Source organism: Drosophila persimilis, unplaced genomic scaffold (genome assembly GCF_003286085.1).
Source record: "Drosophila persimilis strain 14011-0111.01,24,50 unplaced genomic scaffold, DperRS2 tig00000002-arrow-pilon, whole genome shotgun sequence".
NCBI lineage: Eukaryota > Metazoa > Arthropoda > Insecta > Diptera > Drosophilidae > Drosophila > Drosophila persimilis.
The window spans coordinates 14927338-14952546 of record NW_020825289.1 but is presented as its reverse complement, the minus strand read 5'-3'; the positions used below and the strand labels follow the sequence as shown (position 1 = coordinate 14952546).

Genomic DNA, 25209 nt, shown 5'->3' with positions numbered 1-25209 from the left:
GTATATAATTTCTATCAAAACATCGTGAAGCACAGGATAAAACACTTTTGTAACACATACAAATAACTGTAATTGTGTGAATGAATGCCGATAGGACATATAAATATATATGTATATGTATATTATTTTTAATATGCTTCGTAAAATTTGTATAAATTGTATATATGTATATATTGTATATATTATTTTGCTTTTCAATTTCATTTCCGTTTTTGTTTCTTTTGTTTTTTAACAAGAACATATTATCGACTCGTATTAGATATACAGTTATGTATGTATATGTATATATATGTATATATGTAATTTGTTCAGTCAATTAGATAAAAAGATTTCAAAAAGGATTCCACTTAATTGTAAAACATTTTGGGCTTAGAAAGCTAAACAACATTAATAATATTAGTTAGGAAAGTTTCTCTCGTTCCTCGATCTCCTTTTTTTTGTGTGTTTACTTAGTTAAGAAAGTAGGTAACTAGTTAATTAGTAGGTAGTAAAAGGGGCCCCATACAATTTCATATGTCTCAAGTGTGGATTCGAATTGGTTTTCATCAGTTTTTTTGTTTCTTTTTTTATAGTTATACCATTTTATATAGCATAGTAGTATATTTAGTAGTCCCTCCATTGCCATTTTCAACTCCGTTCTGGGTTTCGTTTATTTTTCTGATCTGGACAACGATTAAGTTATTTAGACACAATTTTGAGTGCATAACTTAACGTAGATTGTCTTCTAGATGGGAAAGAAATATGTTTAGCGCTCACTGTGCGCTCGCTAAAAATTGTTTCTGATTGCGCGGCACCGACTAATACCGATTCCGCTAAGATGCTATTGTGCTATACTGTTATACCGTTTTACCGTTTAAAGGTACTTTTTGAGCGCACGCCACGCCCTATTGTTCCTCCGTTGTTGATCCAATTTCTGTGGATTTTTGTTTGTTTGGTGGTTTTTTTTCATTTTCATTTTTATTTTTGTTTTTTGCGTTTTCCTTTTTTGTTTCTTTACCCTAAGCACATACACATATACAGTGGTACGGGGGACATACACGCACACACATACAGACTCACATTTACATAGGTTTGATATACATTTACGATTCTGTATTGATTTCGCTTTTGTGATGCTTCTTAAACATTAAATTTTGAGTCCAGCCCAATAATTGTTTAAACTTGCTTTAGTTAGGTTAGGTATTTGTTTCTGTTTTCTGCTTTGCGACACCGCTTGGCACCACTTTGTGTGTTGTTGACTGCGTGGCAGCACTGGAGCACTGCCCCTTCCTCTGTACCCATACGACGCCTTCCTGTTAATCCGAGATATGTATGACAGATGGAGCGGAAATGGATCTGGACATGTATCTGGATCCAGGTGTGTGGAGGGGCAACAGCAACAATGAGAGGATTATGCAGAGTAACTGCGCCGCCAGGTGGGGCCACGGGCGGAACGCCTGCGCCGTCACTAGAGCGCATCCTCCAGTTCATTCTCGCCAATTGTGGATGTGCCCGGCGCCTGGGCCGGCAGTGGCTTCAGTAGACCCGAGAATAATCTCCGGAAGGCCGTATGCTATTTGGAATTAGCCAGCTTTACCATCGGCGGCTGCATGGCCATAACATCGGCCAATGTGTTCACGCCCTGCTCGTCGTACTTCTTCCACTGTGAGTAGTTGATCTGCATGTAGGTGATGAGCTGGGGCATGTCAATGAAGCCTGTTGAAGATACGAGAGAGCGAGAGAGATCATTCAACAAGTTGCCGCAGGCACAGGATAAATCCAATACATACTCTCCCAGGCATGCATCATGTCCTGTATGATGTATTCGATGAAACCGATCTGGCTCTTTGGTATGCTGCATGTGGCCCGATCGAACATGGGCATAACGATGGGCAAATGCCGCTGCTTCTCCTCGTCCGTCTGCATGAAGTACTCCTCGGCAATGCGCCGCGCCCACTCGATGCAGAACTGCATGGGCCGGGCCGGGTTGCTCACATCGGCCACCTTGATGAGCATGCGGCGCATGAGTATAGCTGTCTCCTCATCCGACTGTGGGTTATGCTAAGAGATACGATGGATTCCATTTTGTACATACATTCCATACATATACTAAGGGGGGATTCACTTACTTCGCGCGGCTCCTCGCCCCCAAAGACGCTCACAAACTTGGCCAAGTGCTCAAAGTGTCGCGTCATCTCGGTGGCCAATATCATGTCAATAATGGTGCTGCGCGCCGATTTGTATGTTTCCTTGTCCAGGTTCTTAAATATGTTGATCTTATCGTCGCCTGCAGGAAAGAGATTCTTAGAGATACCTTCCATCCCATAACGTGTATGGAGGTTTTGGTTTCGGTATTCCTTACCTAAAGTTAGCTTGAAAGTGATGGCGGCATGATGGTTCTCCAGCACCGTAAGATCATTGTACAGTATGGCCAGAGCGCTGTTTGAGTTACACAGAAAGGCCGAGGAGCGACCAGGATGATCGATATCGTGGGCAGCAGCCGCAATCAGAGCCATGGCCTCCTCCATGCGATCCATGACCATCATGTCCTTGTTGGTCAGCTGCGTGATAAACGCCCCAGTGGCCTGCAGATAAACGATACAGTATTGATAGCATAAACATAGATAAGTGGTAATTGGAGGGAAGGGGCCAGATGGCCAGAAGGCCAGACAGACACGCACCTGCATGACATCGGCGGCATGTGTGCTATTGTGATAGGTGTTCGATTTGTGGTAGTGGGCCTCTATGACTGCCAGCCAGGCCTTGCACACATTTTCCTCAATGTTCAGAGTGGCGAAGACGTCGAAACGGCGGAACATTTCCATACCCAGGTAGAGCAGCGGATGGTAGTCGGTGATCTCTTCCAATTTGAAAATATCAAAGTCCCAGCTGAGAGATTCTTCAAGTAGTTCCATTATTATGGGATTGGCCTGGAAGAGGGTGGGTGGTGGTTGGATTACTAAATGATTCACATATGTACATATATGTATTTATTCCCAAGCTTTTTTCCGACTTACCTTCATCTTGGCGGGCACGATGGTGGCAGTTCGGGTAGAACTGCCTGTGCGTATGATGGAGTCATTCGAGCTTCGCCGCGAGGAGTAAACGCTCGGTCCCTGAAGATCGGAAGAGATTATCACGAGATCTATTTAATTTTATTTGAACATTTGCACTTACCGTTAATAGGGCACCAATTAGATCGGTGGCTATGGGATCATCTGTTCGTATCTCCTTCATTTGTGGACTGTAGAGTCCCTCGCGCTTCAGGAACTCCAAGACCTTGTCTATGAGCCGCGCCTCGTCGGCCGAACAATTCTCCTGTACTTGTGATAGTAAATTAATTATCTAAAGTGCGAGTGAGTGCGCAGTTGGTTTCGTTTTTTTTTTTTGGTTTGAATTTGTTTTTTGTTGTGTTGGTTTTGAGTTTCATTTTTTTTTTATTATTATTATTGTTTTTTTTTGTTTTGGTTAGCGACGCGCAGCGAGCAAATCGAGCGAGCGAGCGAACGTGCGAACGAACAGTTTGTACATTATTTTTTTTAATATTTGTATTTATGAGTTGGTTCATTGTTCGAGTACACAAAACATAAAAGTAAAAAAGAGAACATAACAAATAAGAGATAAAAAGAGAATATATGTAAAAAATGTTGTTTTAGATGTGCAATTAAGGTTGTTTTGGTTGCGGTTTGGCGTTGATTTTTGGGATTAGTAGGCGGAAAATTTTGATGACAAATTAGGGAGCTTCAGAGAGATGAAACATGGAAACACGGTGCCCGCAAATGCATTTGCAGTAAAATCTTATGCGCTCTTACTCTCTCACTGTCGCAGCGGTAGCAAAAAGCTAATCAAAGAGAGCCGAAAAGTAACTGCTTATCTCAAAGTGTATCAAAAAAGGTGAGGCCTCACCAAAGAGCGTTCTCACGGCAGCTAATTTGCTTTCATTCGCTTTGACAACTGCTGTCGCGAGAGCGGGGCCCGTCACCTTGTAGTAATTTACTTTCAACTTTGCTTTGAAAGAGAGTGAGTGCCACTCTCATCTCGAAGGCGAATTTTCGAACATGACGTCAGTGACGTCGAGCTCGCATAATTAGAGAAAAGCATAGCAGCACAATGCTGCTGACGCTGCAGCGCCAGGGGCAGGGGCAGCGGCAGGGCAGGAAGTGAATAGAGGAAGATAATGGAATGTTTTGCTTCCTCGCTGACTATATTACCGTAAATTGATTGAGTGATTCGATAATTAAGAGCAGAGTGAGTGCAAACATTTGTGGACAGAGCACAAACGAATTACTCCTGAAAATGCATTTAGGGGCGGTTCTCTGGTGGCTCTGATCGCCGGTGTGCCTGTGTTTGTGTGTAGATGGCAGGCACGGGTGGGTGGGTGGTGCGGCATGTGTGTGGTTTGTATTCTTGTGCAAATATTGTTGCTAATGCTATTGCTTTTGCTGCTGCTGCTGCGCCACAGGGCATGACAGGACACTACGACACCAGGACACCACACAAACCAGACACACACACACGCATACACACATACACACGCACACGGATACAAGCACGGACGACATTTTGGGGTCATTCCAATAGGCACAAGAAGCATTTCCGTGTTTTAGCCATAAACCAATTCAAATCCCAGAAAGCGCACAAAGCGGAGTCATACTTTAGTGATTGGGGCCTCCAGCGGCAGGGATGTGAGCTTGGCCAGGCTGGTCCTCCGCAATCCGTCCGAGGCAATGGACCGCACATCGAAGCTGCAGCGCCGCACCGAGTGTAGGGAGCCGCGCGGCGCCTCCTTTGGCTGCGGCAGGGTGGCTATGAAGTCCATCTGTCCGCCGGGCACATCAAAGTTGAAAATCAAGTGAGTGGGCGCACTGCAACGGAAAGAAAAAGGTCCCCAACGCAAGCGACAGATTGCCAATTAATGCTCTGAGTGGAGAAGGGACCGACCATCGAACTCACCTCCCGATGCAGGCCACTGGGACGACGCGAACATGCATGGGGATGCCCTCCTGGTTCTTGCGTCGCACTGTCAGTATCCCATCGAACTCTTTGATGCTCTTGCCCTGCTCGCTGATGGTGGACAGGTCGGACACGAAAATGTCCGCCAGTGGCTTGCTAATGATTTCATCCTGTTTGTTAAACAAGCAAATCCCATTAATGCTTCAATTGCACCTAGTGCACACAGTGCACAAAACTACAGGAGGGGCGGCAGCGGCGGCGCTGGCACCTAAAACCCATCCACTCACCAGCCGCATGTTGAGGAGACGTTCCGTGGCACGGTTCGCGTACTGTATTCGCAGCACGTCGTCCGTGATAAGGACCACCTCCTTCAGCCGATGCAGTGCCGTGTAGAGTGCCTGTGGGAGATACAAAGGACAGTTTTAGCGGGCCAATGGAGAGCAGATACAGGACGATACGACTATGGGCTACCCGGGATATTTCTGTGTTTGTTTCCACTTAGTACTATTTCTGAACTATTCTGATTCTTATTTTGATCTAATTAAGATTATATTTTGTCGTTTGATCAGAGTCTTATTAACATACAACCATTGAACAGTAGTTCCATAAATTTAAAACTATTATCGATTACCAAAAACGGAGGACGTCATGCTTTATTTTCCCAATAAAACTTTATCTTCGTTTGTTTCTAGTATGTATAATCAGATATCCACAAGGTTTATGCGAGCCAGAGAAGCACAATATACTGTAGTTTGCACTATACTCTAATCTACTCTACGATTACAGGGTATATATGGTACATATTACATTGAGGACGGGAAGGCAAGTGAAGGAAGGGCGCTCTGCGTTGAGCTTGTGGTTTACAATTTCACTTGGACCATTTAATTGAATTAATTTGTGAACGAGACAGAGCGAGCGCATTCCCTGTCAAGCAACCCCAAGGAGAAGGACATTAACTTGATTACCTGTTGAGTGGACATGACATTGTGGGGCCGTATGATCGAGTGCAGTATTTGCTTCAGCTCCACACTGCACATGGCCAGGTTTGTCGTCTCGGCTACGCACTGTGGAATAATAGACCCCGATGAGCATCTGGTATATAGTATGTTTCTCGTTTTGGCCTCTTTTTAAGCTGCCGATGGGCCAATTAACAGGAAACTTACTCTATTAACGCCAGCGTCCAATAGAGCAATTAGCACATCATCCTTTTCGAAGAAACTGCAAAGAGTCGTTCGTTATTTAAGGCTCCAGCAGACGAAGTTGATTGAGTAACTGCCAGGGCATGGCTAGGCGTGTTCTTGCCACTTACCTCTTCTTGCAGACGGCAATTATTGTCGTTAAATGGTGTCCATGTGTATGACGTATTGTTCTGATGAGGAGAGAGAGAGAGAGAGAAGCAAGTTTTATAGCAAAGTGTAAAGTTTATCAAAATGAAAAAGTTGGGAAAACTTTTCGACCAAACTTATATAAACTTGAGCAGCCCCTAAGACGAGAGAGAGACCCAACTCATGTAGATATATTTTTGGTTGCCGAACCGAACCCGAACCGCATATCTTACCTTGCAATATGCTCGGCATCTAGATTTTTCGAGGAGCGCGCATCAATTATGATTAGATGGTAGCATTGGGCGGTGGCATACGACTTCTGGAGCGTGTCCAGGGCCTCCTCCTTCGACTTGACCAGCGTTACGTCCAGCTGGTGGCGCTGGCAGGCGGAGGCGACCGCCTCACAGATGCTATCCGATTTGTGGAAAACTAAAAGAGCCTGGAAAACGGAAACGGAGATGGAAATAGAAGATGGAGATGGACGGGACGGGACGGGACGGGACAGCCATTGCATTGATTGAATGGGGCAGGTCTGGCTGGAGTAGAGCTTACGCTTACCTTAAGTTGAGGATTCGGTGGTAGCACGGTTGGATATTTCAAGTCCATGAGATTTCGCTGCAAAGAGAAGTAGAAATGTCAGTGAGCGAGAGAGAGAGAAAGAGAGAGAGAGAGGGAGACAGTTGAGTGGCGGGAGGACAGGTGAAACAACGTGTAAAATTAAATAAAAATCTACAGCTTCTCTGGATTTTCCATCAAAATAAGAGGGCTTAACCTGGCTTCGCTTCATACCCCCACTGCCTGTCCGTGCCTGTCCGTTTGTCCGCCACACCGTCATGTTGTATATCTGTATCTGGATCTGTGTGTGTGTGTGTGCTCTGTGTATCTGGCAGATACGCGTACAATGCGTGTGTGACGCTCGTGTCGCTTAAATGATGATAAATTAAAATAAAATCGCTGGCTCTGACTTCAAACTCTGTGACTGGCTGTACAGATGTCTGCTTTGTGCTGCTTTTTAATACGATATGCGAAAGGCAGGGATTTGCCGAGAGACAGACGCGGGATGAGCTCCATGTCAGTTACGGGAATGAAAATGTACAAGCAATATTTCCCAGAAATTTCCCGCAACTTCAAACGGATAGGATTGGGGTTTCTGTTACATCTCTTTTCTTGCACCTGTAAACTACCTGAAAAACTTTGTACTCATCATCATCATCTTCGGGTTGCTGTTGCGGCTGCGGCTGCGGCTTTTTTCCTGCTACCATCAGATGGAGCTTCGGCATCTTGGGCATACGCCGCTCGTAGAGGCTGCAGGATTTGCGCTCCAGGCCGGCGACCTTGCGCCGCAGTACCACAGCATCTTCATGACACTGGGAGTCCGACTCAGAGTCCCCGTCCTCCATTGCGAGATTGTTGAAAAAGAGCCCCTGGACGTCTAAATTGCGTATGGCCTCGACTATTTCCGGCTGCAGCGACGCACTGCGTCCCCCGTTCTGGGCCATACTGTGCGGCCTCGTGCCGGTGGTGTTGGTGTTTCGGCGCAGGGGTGTCACAATGTCTCCGCCTTCGGCCTTCACATTCGCCTCATATTCCAGTTCCATTTCCTCGGGCGTTTTGCTCGAACCGAGCCCCGCAAATGGCAACGAAATGGAATTACGCCCGGGAATTGGTACAGAAAGCCGCGCTGGACCGGGAGTAGGACCGGAAGTAGGACCGGGAGCCTGCCCCGAAATCGCTTCCACTCTCATTTCCGTGAAGGAGCTTTCGTCCATCGTACGGATGCGGACATTTGGCGCCACTGCCACTGTCTCCAAGTGCGAGCCACTTATCAGCCGGCTATAGCTGCTATCGCCATCCGTGTGCGGTGGTCTCTTATTATTATTATCGTGCGGCTGATCGGACTGTGGCGACGGAATGGCTAAAGCCCCGCCAGACATGGCCACCGCAGTGTACTGCTCCGAGTCGCTGTCGGAGAGGCAATCATTCGAATGATTTGCACGGTTGCCAGTTGCCGACGATTTCGCGGAGGATTTGCGGCGAAAGACATTCGTGAGTTTTGGCAAGCAATTGCGCATTTCAGCTAATTATAAAACTGCACTCAGACGACACTCGGACGACACTCGGACGACACTCGGAGTCACTCACTCAGTAACTCACTCACTGTGCCGCAATCGGAATCGCAATGGCAATAACTATGACAATATAACAATGACAATTACGCTAAGCACTTGAGCGGTCCAATGTCTTAGATCAATAACAAGTTGTTTGCATAAGCCTCAACAGACACAGACGCGATCCAGGCCCTGGCATTTTCCATGCGACAATCTCGATCGTATCTGTATTTCTTTCTCTATCTCCGTCTCTATCTCTATCCGTGATGGTATCTGTGTATATTTGTATCCAAATCTCAATCAATTCTAGGTGGCACGTAGTAATTCACAGTTTTTTGATTTGTGGTCGAAACGCGACTCGGCGACGCTCAAACATCCAACTGAAAACGTCGATCGACAGCGACGGGGTATAATCTTTTTTTCTTTCTTTGCTTTTTGATTTCCCACCTTCAATGTTAATTGATTTGATTTCTCTGGTAGCCTATTGTTTATAAGCAAAACACACACACACACACACACATTCCGGCATGCATATCACAGTGCTCTGGTATGGGTGAGCGGCTATTTAAAGCGGAATGTAGAGCGAAAAGCGCAACACTTTGCCATGCTCTCCGCTCTGTATTGCTCTCTGCTGCCATAAACCGAGTTCTGATAAGATAAGATCTTATCAAAAGACGTAACAGCCATGCGGTCCCCAACTTACCGTGCCTAGCCACCTCTCTTTGGATCCAGTGGATCCTTATGTGGACATGGACACTCACCTGATACACATCCATTGGGTCATCCTCGGGGGTGAGGGCGAGGGCGAGCGATGACTTTCGATGACCTGGCCGATTGTTACCGCCGCCACCGGATGAACTGGTGCCCGATGTGCCAGTGCCGGTGCCTGTAGGGTATAACAAAAAGAGTTTAAGATGATAGCTATAGACATGCGACGCTGAGAAGTATGCTACATTTCGGGGCGTTTTTCTGACAGGGAAAGTGCTGCATACTTTTGGGCTGCCCGCACGCACACAATCAAGATGAATGGACACCACACAAATTCCCACACACAGGCAGAGCAGGACAGCAGGACAGGGGGACAGTGACAAGCACACGCACGCCCATTAATTTCTCTTGTTGCACGTTTTATTTAATTATAAGCGTTGGCATTTCAAAAACACTTTATAAACCGAAGGAAGGCCCACTTTCTCACACACATACAACACACATGCACAAAAAGGCTCACTACATAGCCACACGTACGGGCACGGGCATGGGCACGGCCAGATCTGAGGCCCCAAAGGGTACTGGATCCTTGGGGTCAGGGCAGGTTTCTATCTCTGTCACTGACGGCAGCTCGAGAGAAGTGCCAGAAACCCGAGTGGGAACTAAGCCGCACAAATTGTATTTCATTTAATGAGAAACCCAAGAAGAGATTGGGACTGAAGGGGAACTTCAAGCTCAGTCGAAGCTCAGAGTATCCTTGCGTGGAATATGATTTACCAGGGAAAGTTTCACTTATGTCTATACAATATTCATCAAGTCAATTTATCATGTTCGTTATTACTTATAGGAATCAAGAGGTAAATGCAAATTGAAAACATTTCTGTTCAACTGTCAGACGGAAGACTAAAAGATAACTCAGTCAATAAAAACTAAGGATATCTTTTGGGGAATCTTTGGGGCTCCTTGACCAAACTCTCTTCTTCGATTCGACCATCGTTCGTATGCGGACAAGCCGCACCTCCAGACAGACAACTACTTTATTGTGGGATTTCCCATTCAAGCTATAATGCCCCAGAAATCGTGTAAATATATTAAGAAATCATATAAGGGAACACATTCCAGCAGGGAGTTCTTAAACGCTCCTCCTGTTGAGCATCAGCATTCCTTAAGCTAAAAGGAAATTAAAATTCTGCGGTTCCTGGGAACTTTCATAAACAATGTTTTGGCCCCAAAAAGGTTCGCCGAAAATTGAAGGGAATGTTTTTAACTGAAGAATGAAATGAAATGCTAATTATATCAAATTTTACAGTTTCGGATAACTTTTCTAATATATTTACGTGTACTCGAGTAAAGCTTTATGCTAGTGCAGAATTTCGGTTGAGAATATTTCTGGGAATTTGCTAAAACAATTTACGCAGCACTTGATGGGATGCACAAATTTCGCTCGTAATATTTAATTGCCGAAAACCAACTATGTGAAGCAGAAATTTAGCACAACTTTTCAGGGTTATGCTGGGAAAACAGACAACTAAAATCCAACCCACACACGGCAATACTACAGAGATCCCCCTGGCCCGGGCACACGCTTGTTAACCGCATCATCAACCTCAACTTTAACCCCTGAAGAGAGAGAGATAGAGAGGGCAGGGGCCCAACCGTAGAACCGTAGAAGAACCTTACCCACAGCCAGCTCGGACTCGGAGGCCGGACGCGTTAATGAATCTCTGCTGCCTTCTGCTGTTGCTGTTGTTGTTGTTGCCTCCATGGCTGGCGTTTGTCTGGCCCCCACGCCCACTGGCCCATCCATACCCACCTTCACATGCACACCCACACCCGCTTGCCCCACACAATTGCAACCGCTTGGGGCACTGGCACTCTCAACACTTTCTTCACTCGTGTGTGCGCCACTGACCGAGGCGGGTACGAGTACTGGTACTGGTACTGGGGAGGTGGCAGTGGTTGTAGGCGTGCTTCCAGCCAAGTTTGGCTGACTCGAAATTATCATTGTTTATGCGGTTCTATTCCCTTTCTTTCCCGACTCGCCTTTCCCGACGCTCGACGGGCGGGTTGAATGGTTATTTGGGTGGTTTTTGTTTTTGTTTTTTTGTGGGTAGTTTGCAAATGAACCAACACACAAATTTTGATTATTTTCGTGGCATTATGTTAATTGTCATCTATGTGCACTAGTATTGTTTTGTATGTTGTTTGGTTGCCGCTTTATCCGTTCGTTTATCTGTCTGTGTGGCATTGATTTCGCACAATTAGTGCGTAATGATAAACTGCTCCACATGCATGCGAGAACTCCTGCCCGAAAGATATGTATTTTTCATACTATATGAGAATATATACAATATTTACATACAGCTGAATGGGGCATAAACAAAAAACTATCCAGGGGGAAAGTACCCACAAAGTTAGGGTCAAAGAGGGACCTGGGGAGAGAGAGAGAATGCTTCAGCGTCAGGCTCTGCATGTAGTCCGAGTGTGTACAGGGGCTCTACGAGATCCATATACAAAAGTCGAGTGTACGAATGTGTACGTAATACGTGTATGTACAGCACTGCCCGCGCCCCCCCGTCTAAGGGGGGACAGAATATTTGCGCTTATTCAAATGGGTCGAGTGTATCTTATCGTCTGTGTTATATTTTCGGCAGGGGTAGCCAAGGGAAGGGAACACTCCGTGAGAGAAAGAGACAGAGAGAGAGTGAGAGAGGGGGGTGGGGGGCGGTACACGCGTTGTAATCTAAACGAAAATCGATAAATTGCTTAGATAAAGGCAGGGAACAGCAGCCGCCTGCCACACAGCCTGCTGACGTCGCCAGCAACAGGCTCTAGCCGCCACTCCACTCCACTCCACTCTACTCCGCTCCAATCCTCTGCCATATCCATCCACTCCACTTTTCAAGTTTGGAAAACTATTTCGAGACACACACACACACACACACACACCAAACCACACCACACCACACCACACTGAACTGCTGCAGATACTTACTACACTGGCTCATTAGGGCACGGCAAGAACAGAAAAATTAGAGTGCAAGTTTCACAGAAGTGCTGCACTGCAAGGCCTACGAGGATAGGTTGATCGATTGGGGATATTCGCGCCACCACATCCGAATTCACACTGAAATCACATTTAAACGAAAACTGAAATGGAAACTGAGACTGAAAATCTGGGAGCCAAGTGGCCAAGAGACGCTCGGATGGGCTGGGTGGCAAAAGGCGACCCCAGACTAGAAACAACGTCCGCTCTAATCCGTTATGAAGAACTGTTTGCCAGATGATAATTCTCGCACGGATTCTGAAGCCAACAGAGCCAGTGGCAGTGGCAGCAGCCGCAGCAGCAGCGACAACGGCAGCAGAAGGTGCGCTTCAGGGTAAACTGACGGTCTGCTGGGCTGCCAGATACATTTGTATCTACGCGTACAGTGAGGCGTATCTAAGGCGCTTAGAGAAATAGAAAAACACGCAAATGGAACAGGGGGAAGGGGTGGAGGGAGGGAGCGGGCAGGTGCAATGGAATCACAAATAGCCAGAAGAAAATTAAATTTTAATACAAAGAGCGGATTATCCACCTCTCGGTGGGGCAGGGGCAGGGGCAGGGCCAGAGCCGGAAGGCAGCAGCGGCTCAGAGCCGCCAACGTTGGCCGATCATTTTTTGGTGCTTTTGGGGCCTTTTGCGCCTTGTGTCGCTGTCATGGCAACCAATTAATTTGTGATAAGATAATATCAGCCAAGTTTGCTCATAGTATTCAGATGTTTAGCCCCCGCACACCGTGTGTGAGTGTGTGTGTGTGTGTGTGTGTGTGTGGGGCAGATACTGCCACAGATACAGTTGCAGATGCAGATACAGATACAGCTCATGGAAATGGGCATGGGCATGGGTATGGGAATGGGAGAAACGCGTGCACAATCTACATCTATTCTATCTATGAGCGTGGCCTGTGTGCGCTTTATTGGATTCACATACGAGTAGCAGTCGTGGTGGCCCCAAATCGGAATCAAACTGTCCGAAGGGAGGGACAGACAGGGACTTTATCTGCCACCGCGCGATCTTCTTTGCTCAGCGATACTCGCCGTTGATAGCCGGACATGGCACACGGGACATACGGGACACTGGCCATATAACAATGGCTCCATATTGATACCAACTGTGGCCGTTTTGTGGCCGGACGACAGGGGGCTTCCCAAGCAGCCCAAGGGCGGGGGTGTTGGGTGTTCGGTGCGAGCAATATTCAGCAGTCTTCGTTTTGGCATAATCTAATCTCCAACTGGGCTGGACGGGTCGGGTCTGATGTGGTCTCTGGTCTCTGGTCTCTGGTCTCTCTGACTTGGCGCGCAATATTCATGGAAATGACTTCACGTGGTCGGCTAAACCCCGAAAAATATAAAAGATTTCTGTAAAATTCGGAGGAGAATCTGGTTCTACTAAGCGAAAATTGGTAAATTGGATGGGTCATCAATTCAATTACGATTTCTTTTGTATTTAATTGATGTGAAAACTGATAAACTGCGGAGTCCGACAGGGGGTGGGATTAGGACACATAATGAATCGTTGTCGAGCGATCGTTCGCTCGGTTTGTTTTCTTTGGCTTTGATTGATGTTTTGGCGCCATATCGTGGGCGATCGATCCATTGTTTACAGCGAGAGATGCGATATAGCAGTAGAGTGAGAGATGCCGCAGACGATCGGGGAACCAGATTTTGTCATGTGAATCTTTGCATATTAATCGAAGAATCGCAGTGTACGAGTATTGGTGTGTATGCGGATCTTCGCAGCTAATGAGCCGAAACGAAAGCGAAACAATAGCTGATGCAGAGCAAATTCAAGAATGAAAGAAGCGCAGATACAGATACGGCTGCGCTGGATACAGATGGATGGATGGACGGGTGGATGTATTGACCAGCAGACAGATACACAGATACAAATTCTAGTCGTGGATTGTGGATTGCTACTCGTTACACTTGTTCTTGTTGCTTTTGCTTTTGCTTTTGCTTTTGCTGCCTTTTTGTGGCACACTTAGTTGTGAAGTTTGTTTTGATTTTTAACACATTTTTTGATACCCTCCTGTGCCCGAGTGTGAGTGAATTTCGTATGGGGTTGTTGGTTGGTTGGTTGGTTGTTGCTGTATTTTAGAGCATGCCAAGCTGTTTTTTTCCACATCGACGTTGCTGTTTCAGTTTCTGTTTCGGGTTCTGTTTCTGTTTCTGATTCTGATTCGGTTATGGTTTCGGGTTTGTATTGTATCTGAGAAGTTGTTGCTCTATGCGTTTTTTAATTGCACTCGGTTTGGTGGGGGCTCGGGACTGGTTGGCCCTGGGCCATGCACTGGCACGACTTGCCAAATTTGTGCCACTGCATTAGGCCGCGATTGGAGCGACCAGTTCTCACCGAACTGAACTCAACTGAACTGAACAGAACCGATACGAACCGCACCGCACCGCGCACCGGTGTACATCGGAAAGGGGACCGACTGGCCACGCCCGCAAGATCAAACTCCTCTTGAAATTTGCATAGTGCGTGAGGCTTTCGAAATCCGTACACACACCTCGGTTACAGTGTATTCTACAGAGACCAGGCCGGAGGAGCATACGATGCATACGAGTATGTGTGCGTTTCGGTATACATGCGATGCAGGGGTACGTATAGTACGCGCAACCGACGCGACGAAACAGTTAAAAGCGAATGACTCCATACATGGGGAGCAGCTGTTGCCGAAGCGATGTTGGGGCGAGCTTTGCTCTCTCTTTCGCTTTATCTCGCAAACTTGGCGCTCTCTCGGCGATCACATTTGCTGAGAGCGATCAAGTTTCACACAGCCACAGGGCCAGACAGAAACTCAGAGAGTAATGCTCGTTCGCGCTCTTTGGACAATTGCTTTGCTGCCACCGAAGCTCCTATTGAAAGCCGAAGCTCAGCCCCAGACCCAGAACAGAACCCAGCCCCAGACAGGGGAGAGGGGCGGCAAGCAACTGTTAATTGGTCATCCACAAAACAGCTGCGCTTGAAGCTTAGACAAGCGCCAGCTGACTTCTCAGCGATCGTATTACCTGTGCCTGTCCTTCTGTATCACCTAACAACGAACTGCGGATACCCTGTACGACTTTTGTGCACGATTTGACTTTTATCTGGGGAGAGTTATGGCTAGCACTTGAGCTGATTGGATTAGAATGATGCTTGATGGATTCTTGAATGATTTGTGCCATAAACCACAATAAATCTTGGAGGAAATACCCGTACATATTTAAGCATTTCTGAAATACTGAGATTCCAAAGATAATTATTGTATTATCAGCTACCATTGAGGGAGCTCTTGAGGTTGGAGCACTGTCACTTCAGATTAGGAACAGGGTTCTTCAATCTGGGGGCTTATCTACGAGCATATTTGCTATTATGAAGTCTGGAAGGGCGAGTGGAAGAGCAATTGGTTCCTATAAGAACTGCCCCAAAATCAAGCGGAGAAAATGATTTAGATAACGGGTACTTACTGCCTGTGGCACGTCGCACCACACTGTGGGTGAAGTTGCCCAATGCTGCCACCGTCACAATCGAGTCCTTTTTTCCAGTGCTTAGCTGTGAAAGACGGTAAGTTGAAAGACGGTAAGATCGGGCAAGAGGGGCTTGGGTATTGGGGATTGGAAGGCGTATTTGGTTACCTTTTCGTAGTCAGCCTCGTTCTTGGCCTGAAGCGGATTCAGGAGCACCTGGTGGCACAGATTATCGCCCGTCCCACTGCCGCAGGTTGCACTGCCCGCAGTGCTGCCGTTGACGTTGCCGTCACCCTGCTGGAGGGCGACTCCGCCGCAGCTGCAGCGGCGAAGACGGCTGCGCCGCAGCTTGATGCAGAACAGACGGCTGCCATCCTTTTCAGTGGCGTCGAGGGAGAGGGGGACGGAATTGGCTGCAGTGGGGCCAGCGTTGGTGTTGGCGTTGGCGGAGGCGGAGGCGGAATTGGGGAGTGTGCTTGGCGAGCAGCCCATGTCGAAGTCCTGCTTCTGACTTTTCCTCTGCTCTGCTTCTGCCTTAGACCCTCTGAACGTGGCACCCGGGACGTGTTCCTGTGGCGGTTGCTATGCTAAATTGCTCTTGGTTACGTATTAATTTGGTTCTGGTTCTGGTTTTGATTTTGGTTTCGGTTGTGGTTCCTTGGATGGATGATTGGCTGCCTATTCCTCTTCCACTGCTTTGCCTGCTCTGGCCTACGCTTCTTCCGCCTCGGCTCCTTCGGACACGGCCAATGCGGCTCTGTGGTTGCTGCTGCTGCTGACGTTTAATTGCTCTCGAAGATTCAGTTGCTGCTGCCTCTGGTGTTGCTGTAATTGTTGTTGTAGCTCTTCTTGTGGTTGCCGATAACATAATTGAAACATTTTTGGGCAGCGGTCTAATGATTGACTGACGATTGCCGGCTTGCCACTGCCTCACATTTTTCCCAAAACTGAAAAGAGGGGAGAGAGCAATGGCAGGGAGAGAGGAAGGTACGTTATTAATGGCCCAATCAAAATGCATTGTGAGTTTTGCGGATAATCATGGGGGAACTGCATTTCTTTAATTTCTCATGTGGTTTACGGAAAAACTGCAGCACAGCCCTAAATATTCATTCATTTGAGTATATTTATGGATGAGGCAGGGATAAGGTGACAATTATTCTACCTTCTACCTTTGAATATTTCCATATTGTTCTAAGGCATTTAAAGGAACCCTTCCTTCCCTCAGTTTGCCATCACTGACCTATACTCTAGTTGGCTTTTGGCCGAAACTCTACTACGGACCCCAAGAAACCCATTAATTGACAATGATAAATGCAAATGATAAGCGATGAGCTGCCTTAAATTACGGTTACGAGAAGACTTGAGTGCTGTGTTGGTGCCAGGGAATAACCATGGAAGGCCAAGTCGTTTCATTGAAACTCTCATCGTAAATGTACGAGGCACCCGCATAATTGTCGTAAGAAAAAAAAACAAAAACGAAAAAAAACGTCTCAGGCTGATTGTTATAAATTCATAAAGGCCCAAATATTGGCAATGATTATCGAAGCCAAGGCGAGGTGGTGCTCCGTGGCACGTGACCGGACCACCGACCTACCTATGAATAATGCCCAGTCAGAGTCAGAGTCAGAGTCCGAGATTTGTATCGGCTCCTTCCCTTTGGAGTCCCAAAAGTTGGACAACTCTGAGGGACAGCCATCAGGGCGGACGCTTGGCGGACACTTGATTTTCTCGCGTGCCATATTGCCCTATTGCGTATGGATTTGATGGTATGTGTGTCCAGTCCAAGTCGCACGAAATCTTTAAAGGAGTCTTTAACGAAAGCAAAGCCCTGACAAGCAACGACTGTGCCTGATGTGCAATAGAACGGAACGGATATTAGTTGCAAAGTCCTTCGACATTGACATCTCAAAGACGACCTGCTTCAATTAGCGGGCGGAACATGCCACTCAACCCCGTTCTCTGCCTCCGTTTCTGGAGGGGATCCTGATCATGTCTGTTGGTGAAAGTTTGCGTCCGCTCCCAGAGGAAGTGGCTGGCCAAACCGGAGATAGTCTTATCCCCAGCGACATTGATTGACTTGTCAAAGGCAAAGGCAAAAGCAAAAGCAGAGGCTGTCTTTCATCTGCATAAATACATGTACTATGTATCTATAAGGAGACTTGTTGTCTCTCCAGCTGGGTGCCTCCGACTGTTGCATTGTCGGTTGCAAAAGACAAAGGCGTCACTACAGAAGGCGCAAACAGGAAGATAAACAGCCCCAGAGCCAACAAAGGCATCATCCACATCTCACAGCGCCAGCACCAGTCCCAGCCAAGACAATGGGATAGAGGAGGTAGGTGAGAGTGGGGGAGAGGAGGTAAACACGATAGATTCCCCATCGAGTATGCACAGATCGGTGTAGTCTAGTCTATGGTGTGTTTGTTGATTTAAACAAATTATTTTTAGACGCGGGCCATATTAAAACGAACAAATAATGGCTTTCGCTGTTCACTTTGGCTCATTTAAGTTTTCAAATAAATAAAGAGCGCCCTGCCCCCTCCCCGTGGGTACATGTACGTCTACGTAATTTGTTGCCAAGGACAGGTGGCATCTTGCTGCCAAGCTCTGCTCTGCCCTGCTACAGCGCCTTGCGGTATGCAACCAACTGTGCCCCCACAAAGTGCCAAATTCCGTTGGGCCCCGCCACTGGCTGCAGCAGTCAGCAGGCTCCGTCACGGCTGCCTGGGGCAATCCGATTAGTATGCAGGTGCTTGTGGTCTCCAATAGAATTGCCAGCCAAACTTACGTATTCGTATTCCCAGACAAATATATAATCGTGGCCGCAGCTGTACATATGTATCAGTATGTATCAAATGGAGCCTGGCCATATACGAAACGAAGCTGGCGCAGTCCATAAGAAGAACATCGAACACCAAACATCGAAACGCATTTCAGCAATTTTGTATCTAATAGTTTTTGCCAACTGATGTTCTGCAGCTGCCTGAGCGGACTGGACTGTGGTTTTCTGTTTACATTACATGCCTGCCTATAGCGCCGTCTTTAAATATTTTATACGACTCTGATTCCCTATAGAGATATTCGGATATCACGCACTCATGGCATAGCTGTATGACATTAGACTTTTGCAAAAACAGAGACAGACAGCCTTATGGGGAAAAACAGTAATGTGAATTATGGAAATCCATGATACATTTCGCAGTTTCCTCCAAGTCTCCTGAATCAGCTTCCTCTTGGGTCCCAAATGTCGGCAAACATCCTCGAAATTGTTTGTGGATGATCGCAGGGGGGGCCTTGAGGCCTCACAATGAAACAGAAACTAATCTTTTACAAGCGGAAGGCTGGACACTGCCCAATTAATAATGAACGTGAAAGAACACGCACACAGACAGGCAGACAGACAGAGATGCCGAGAGAGAGAGAGAGAGAGAGAGAGACAGAGACATACATATACATAGGCTCTGCCTACAATATCAATGGGAGACTTTTCCGGCCGTTTGACAGAGTTTGCCAGTTGAAAATTTGAATTTCAAATGGCGATCTCAAGCGCGAGATAACACAATAGATGGATGGGTGTATGGGTATGGGTGCAAGGCATGGAAGGGGCGGTGGGGGGCCACAAAGTGTCGCAACGGAATATCCAGAATCTGAATCAGATTCGGAATCACAACTAGAACCAGTCCCACTACTGCGATTAGAGGGAGCTGTGGCGGGTGTAGAAGAGAGCGAGAGAGAGAGCAGATTAGTGAGTGCTGATTGCCGCAAGCGGTTGACAATACAGCCAGCCGTGCTGCGCCGCCATTTGGCGAACTGCGAATTGAGCTGCGAATAAAGTTGGACGGAAGAGCCTGCAGACATGCCAACTATGGGGTTGGAAGGGGGGGTTGCAGGGTGCAGGGTGCAGGTTGCAGGTTGCATAACTGTAGTTATAATAATACAAGAAATGTACAAGGTATTTCTCGCTCTTTTCGTTCAGCTGCTCGATGATTTTCTTTTGCTTTTCCCCCACTCCGCCCCCTGCTGGTGTTTATTTGTTGTTTGGTGCGTTCGAATTCCGTTCCGCTGAATATTCCCCCATCAGTATGCAGGGTAGCTATGCGGATTTATTTGCTGTTAACAATACCAAACACCCCGCGCGTCTTAGCGTTACACCAACAACTCGACAGCTCTCGACAATATCAGTCGAAAGCATTCATTCCCTTTTAATAAACAGTTAAAATCGAGAATTAATTAAGCCCACCACGAAAAATACTGATTGGTAGAGGGAGTGGGAGAGTGGGAGGGCCTACCCACCTATCGCACAGATAGTGAAAATGAAAAGGAATCTACGGAATGAATATGTGTACGCGTATATACTGTACAATACAATACTATACTGTACGTATGTATGTACATATGTAGAAATCAGTCATTAGATAATCGCCGAAATGGGTCAGTCCCCCCACGAGTCCCTCGATATACACAAAATCGAAAGGGGGCCCAAAAATCGAAACGAGTCTGAAATAATGAAAAATGAAAAATGCAAAATGCGAACGCCAATTGCAAATTTATTGTGGCTTGTTTATAAGTACAGCGAAGCGATATTTTTCGCATTGTTTATGGCAACCTTACTTCTCGACTCCCCACCCCCTCGCCACCCCCTGCACGGACACGGACTTGCCACCGAGCGGACACTGCGACAACATTTTAAGCGGTATTTTTATGGGAAGCCATGTACCCCCCTGCCCCCGGCCCCACCGGTCTCACCGTCCCAGCGTCGTATTCAGGCCGTATTCAGATAAATTAAAAACTGAAAATGTTTTTGCGACGCCAGTTGCATGAGAAGTTCCCCTCCCGCTCCGTCAACTACTTTTAACCGAAATTTTATTATATTTTATGTTATTTTATTTTATGATCTTTTTGGAGGGCACCTGCCAGACGACTCGGGCACTTTCAAGGTGGATATACAACCGATTGGGGCTAACTATATCTTGTATCTGTATCCAACTGTGTGTAAGAAGTGCCCCCCTCCCCCAGTCGAAATTCCGCGAAAATTAAAACAGAAATGTCCAACCAGAACAAACGTATGTATATACATATATGTATATGTATATCTCGCACAATATATTATCTGTTGACGTACCAGAAAATTCGTCGCTTAGTTGTGGCTGCCTCTGATTTTTTTCATATACTACTTACGTATACTTTCTTATTTTAATATTTATATCAGACTCTAGATATAAATTAAACAAATACACATGAACAATGGTGTTTGGGGTCGGGGGGGAATACGCACTCTTGACAAATATTGGGGGACACACGCACACACACAAACACACTGAGTGAGTATGCTCTCATAGATACTCGGCGGCACTTCTTCGCGCATATAATATATGTACATGTGTACATGTGTATGTATCGCCAGAATAACAATAAGAATACAATTTTCGTTGCTCTTTCGTTCTTCCACAAATTAGAATTTATTTTAATACGCGGGAGGTCACGTTCATCGCACGGATGTGGTATTGTGCTGTGCTGTGCTGTGTTGTGTGCTTGTTGTTGCTGTTGACGCACAAGATATTGCAAAATATGTATGTAGATACACGAATCGTAAATGCAATGCATTAAAAATAATAATAGCAGCGGCAGCACCCACTGTGTCGTCACACAAATGTAGTAGCAGCAGCAGCAGCGGCACCGATAACACCACGAAGTATCTGAGAGATACAATTGGCTCATATTTACTGCTGCTGCTGCTGCTTCTGCCGATGCCGCTGCCTTTGCTGCTTCTGCCAACACACAGGCACACACACGCACACACACACGCATATTGATCAGCAATCGAATGAATATGATATTCGATTACAGCGGAGTTGGAACTGGAGAGAGGGGGGTGGCTGGCACTGTTTTTAGTGGGTGGGGGAGTGTAGTGCTTTCTGCGTAAGATGCACGGGACTCACAACTAAAAGACGACGACGACGACGACGACGATCAGACCGACCCCGAGAATGAGCGAGCGGATCGGATCGAATCGAAACAGAGCGGCGATCGACGGCGACGGTTGCCTGTCAAAGCAAAACGTCAAATGAAATGATTTTGCTCCCAGCTCCGGCTCGTACGAAACACACAAAAGAAAACGAAACGAAACACAGACGCACGGAGCGCAAAAGGCAAACGAACGAAAAGCAACCAAATGGTAGAAAAACTAAAACAATCTCTGAGAGCGACGATACCGACAACAGCAGCAACAACAACAGCGCGAACGAGAAGTACGAGTACAACAAGTATGTATCAGAGTCTGAGCTTGAGAGCGCAAGAGAGCTGTGAGAGGCAGCAGAATGAATAAACATACATATATGTATGCACACATGTGTGCACCGAAGAAAAGAAATCAAAGCCAAATAGCTGAGCGCAAGGGAGAGCAGAGAGCACATTGCGTTGGAGCTGATCGCGTGAGAGAGTTCAGGCTGTTCGATATATATCAAGGGGAGTTGGTGGACCCGGTGGAAAGTATTTGAGTTACCTTTTAATGGGAGATAATAAGATTCCACCGATTGTTTATTGAAATACGGAAATGCATAGGGACCTTCTGACATTATTAGCGGGTCAAAAGACTATAAACAAACAAGACTTCTAAAATTTGGTAAATTAGTAGAATTCAAAAAGAAAGCTCTTAAAGCAAAGTGGAACCTAATTGGAAACTTTACTTGATTGAAAAAGCAGTGAGTGTGTCATTCGAATATTCGTATTTTTATACACCGGAACAATGAACCTTGAAATTTTTATAGCTGGAAAAATCATAGATCTATGATTCCCAAAGTTCATGGTTTTCCGAATATCGGCCATTTTGCTCTTCCCATCGATAGGTGTCTCGTCCCCCATTGTGAAGGGTACTTTTATACAAAGTGTAAGGATTGCTATTATGTAGATGCATGTTCTATCACTGTGGAAGTGTGTATGATTAGGAGTGGAAGGTGTATATCCACAGATTACGAGATAAAGTTCAAATCTACTTTGAATAATATCATCTTCTATGATCAGAGTAATCAGAGAGATCCAAACTGTTTATTGATCCGGACTTTGAAGCATTTCCTGTGACACTGTCAGTGTTGCTGTCATTTTGTTGATAGCAGAGCTGCACTACTCAATGGAAGTGGAATCAATGGAAAAAATCAGGGATGACTCGTCCGGCTATTCAATCAAGTAGTATATATTCGTACCTTTCACCCCGGCGAAACCCAACCCACTCTTGCTCTGGTAGGACTCTCTGCATCCCGCAAGCAGCTTAACTTTACTGAGACCCCGGCACACAAACTCACAAAAACACACACACAAAACACATGCAAAAGTACACAAACACACTCATACACGCATATGCACGGAACAGTTCTTGTGCCTGTGCTTGTGCCTGGCCCCCTTGATGAGCTTATATTCATCCTAGTAAGAGCATATTTGCTGTTTTTTCCTTCCTTCATCTGGTAATTGTAATTGCGTTTGCCTGAGCTCCCAAACTCCTGGCTTGGCTCCACTATCAATTAGCTGGAGCTAGTTTTTTGGGGGAGGGAGAGAAAAATCACGACATGCCGAGGCTTCCTAAGGGGTAACACCATATTCACATCAATTTGGCACAACGGGGTTTTGGGGATTGGGGATTGGGGCTCGGGGGCTTCGGGGGAAAATGTATTACCTTATGCAAATTGCTTGAGAATTGCAGCCTGATGACAGTCCTGTGATACCTAGAGAACTTCGAGCACTGGAAAGCACTTTAACTTTAATTTTTTGCCGCTGAATGCACTCGGGGATCTGTGGTGGATTGTACGTTTATATATGTATATATAAAGTATATACATATATTTGTGGTGGTTGGTTGTATTGTAAATCACAATTGCGAGCCGATAAAAAAATCAACGTAGATTCATTGACGGACTAGGACCGACCGACGCGTCGGTAGCAGCGGGAACAAGCGGAATGTTTTCCCACTGGAAGCGTGCTGCCGATTTTGGTTTGGCTTTTGCTTTTACATTTGGCTTTGGCTTTGGTTCTGGCGCTGGTTCTGCCTTCTGCCTAATGGCAATGGATAGACACGATGTGGCCCAGACTGACGGGCAGTCAGGCAGTCAGTTAGGCAAGCCAGTGAGTCCAAAAACAGCGGGGAAAACCTGTGCCAGTGCCAGTGTCTGTGCTGTTGTGGCTGTGTGCCTGTGTGCGTTTGTATCTGTATCTATATCTGCCGCAAACGGTACAACTGCGAGCTGCGCTGCGGGTACGAGTATCTATCAATTCTGCCAAAACTGAACTAAACTCTCAAGTGTGCAAAAAATTCTACATAAGTCGAGTGCTGTTCTGTTCCCGTCGTCGGCGTCGTTGTAGTCGTCGTGGTCGTTCCACATCATCGTGACACCCGAACGCTTATGTTGAGCAGCCCCAGCAGCAGCAGCAGCAACAGCAGCAACAGCAGAAGGAGACGCTTCCCCGCCTCTGCCGCACACACGGATACAAACAAAGCATGCTTGTTGCATGCCCGCAAATGTTGAGATACAAAACGGTGATACCTGTATGTGTGTTTGTGTGAGTGGAGAGCTTTCTGATAAGGGTGAAGTTGAAGCTGCCTCCGCGCTGCTCCCAGCCAAGCTTCCCAGGGAACCTTAGGAGGGATGAATGAATGTATGTATTTTCATTGTACATATTCCTGCTGCTCCTGCTGTCGCTTGCCCCCAGAAGTAGGCAACAATCTTTCGTCCGACGAAGGCAGGGCGTAATGCGCAGGCGTCGCTGTCGCCGCTGCTGTGCCTGCCGCTGCCTGCAGTGGCAAGCTTTTATGCTCGGCAACATTCTGTCGAGCTGCGGGACAACTGTTGCTTGCGTACAGGCCGTAGGTCGAGCCGCGGCAGGCACGCACACACATACCATACCATATAAACACATGCACAATGACTCCTCCCCTCCGTCGCACTCTGTGTACTAAAAAAGCCACACAATTGTTGTATTAAACATGTGATGCTATGCGATGCGATGTGTGTGTGACTGGGGGTAAACATGTTTGTCTCCCGCTCGTGCTCGTGCCGCGTGCGTCTTCTTTTATCCTTTTCGTGCTCGTGCTCCTGCTCCTGTTCGTGCTCGTGCTCGGGCCTTCCCCGCTGCCCCACACATCAGCTGGGTAATTTTACATTTCTTTTTTAAAGCTTAGTTTGTATTGGTAAATAATAGAGGTTACTTCCCGCTCGGCACCAAAAAGGGCAAACCGCTATTGTACTTTATGTACCTCATGCTGGGGGGCATTGGGCATTGGAGGCGGGGAGGCGGGGAAGCGGGGAGGGATACGTCCTGTATCTTGTGCACGAAAGCACATTATATAAAATTTATAAATACTTTTAAGCGCCGCTGCCTGTCAAGGTGCGTGTGTGTCTGCCCCCAAGTATAGCTGTGTTTGTGGGTGTCTCTGTGGGTGATTTGGTTCGGTTGGGCTTTGGGTGGCCATAGGCCGATTGGGTGCGATGCCAACTTTATTACTGTATTATTGGCCTTTAATTTGAGCAGCAACATCAATATACATACACATGTATGTTTAATATATGTGTAGGTACATATCATCCATAAATAAATACATATATTTCCCAGTTGCCGTTCCCTGCGCTTTCCATTGTTTGGGGCTAATTTCTGTAATGTAA

General features: G+C 46.6%; 1 protein-coding gene across 6 annotated transcripts; it reads right to left on the bottom strand.

Moving 5' to 3' along the window:
* Nucleotides 1-1197: 1197 nt before the first annotated feature.
* Nucleotides 1198-21597, bottom strand: LOC6592526 (high affinity cAMP-specific and IBMX-insensitive 3',5'-cyclic phosphodiesterase 8). Of its 6 annotated transcripts, none has more exons than XM_026985159.1 (19): nucleotides 21502-21597; nucleotides 15734-16512; nucleotides 15566-15650; nucleotides 9127-9251; nucleotides 6816-6872; nucleotides 6491-6696; nucleotides 6242-6301; nucleotides 6096-6150; nucleotides 5898-5996; nucleotides 5220-5330; nucleotides 4933-5102; nucleotides 4634-4844; nucleotides 3157-3324; nucleotides 2997-3095; nucleotides 2661-2909; nucleotides 2342-2564; nucleotides 2109-2266; nucleotides 1770-2040; nucleotides 1198-1695 (listed from the first exon to the last, which is right to left on the bottom strand). In XM_026985159.1, exons 2-19 carry the CDS (start codon nucleotides 16055-16057, stop codon nucleotides 1553-1555), a joined length of 2814 nt encoding a protein of 937 aa, XP_026840960.1. In that variant the 5' UTR covers nucleotides 16058-16512; nucleotides 21502-21597; the 3' UTR covers nucleotides 1198-1552. The 6 variants fall into 6 exon arrangements, with proteins under 6 accessions (XP_026840960.1, XP_026840961.1, XP_026840964.1 ...); XM_026985160.1 differs by having other exon boundaries at nucleotides 3157-3297; XM_026985163.1 differs by lacking the exons at nucleotides 15566-15650; nucleotides 15734-16512; nucleotides 21502-21597 and adding an exon at nucleotides 12069-12270.
* Nucleotides 21598-25209: the final 3612 nt, after the last annotated feature.

Excerpts from the sequence above, each read along its gene's own strand:
- LOC6592526 (XM_026985157.1), bottom strand. The coding sequence starts at position 8,329 with ATGCGCAATTGCTTGCCAAAACTCACGAATGTCTTTCGCCGCAAATCC. Across the intron at positions 5,331-5,897 it reads ATGTCATGTCCACTCAACAG|GCACTCTACACGGCACTGCA; the intron begins GTAATCAAGTTA and ends TATCTCCCACAG. Across the intron at positions 4,845-4,932 it reads CCAGTGGCCTGCATCGGGAG|TGCGCCCACTCACTTGATTT; the intron begins GTGAGTTCGATG and ends TTTCCGTTGCAG.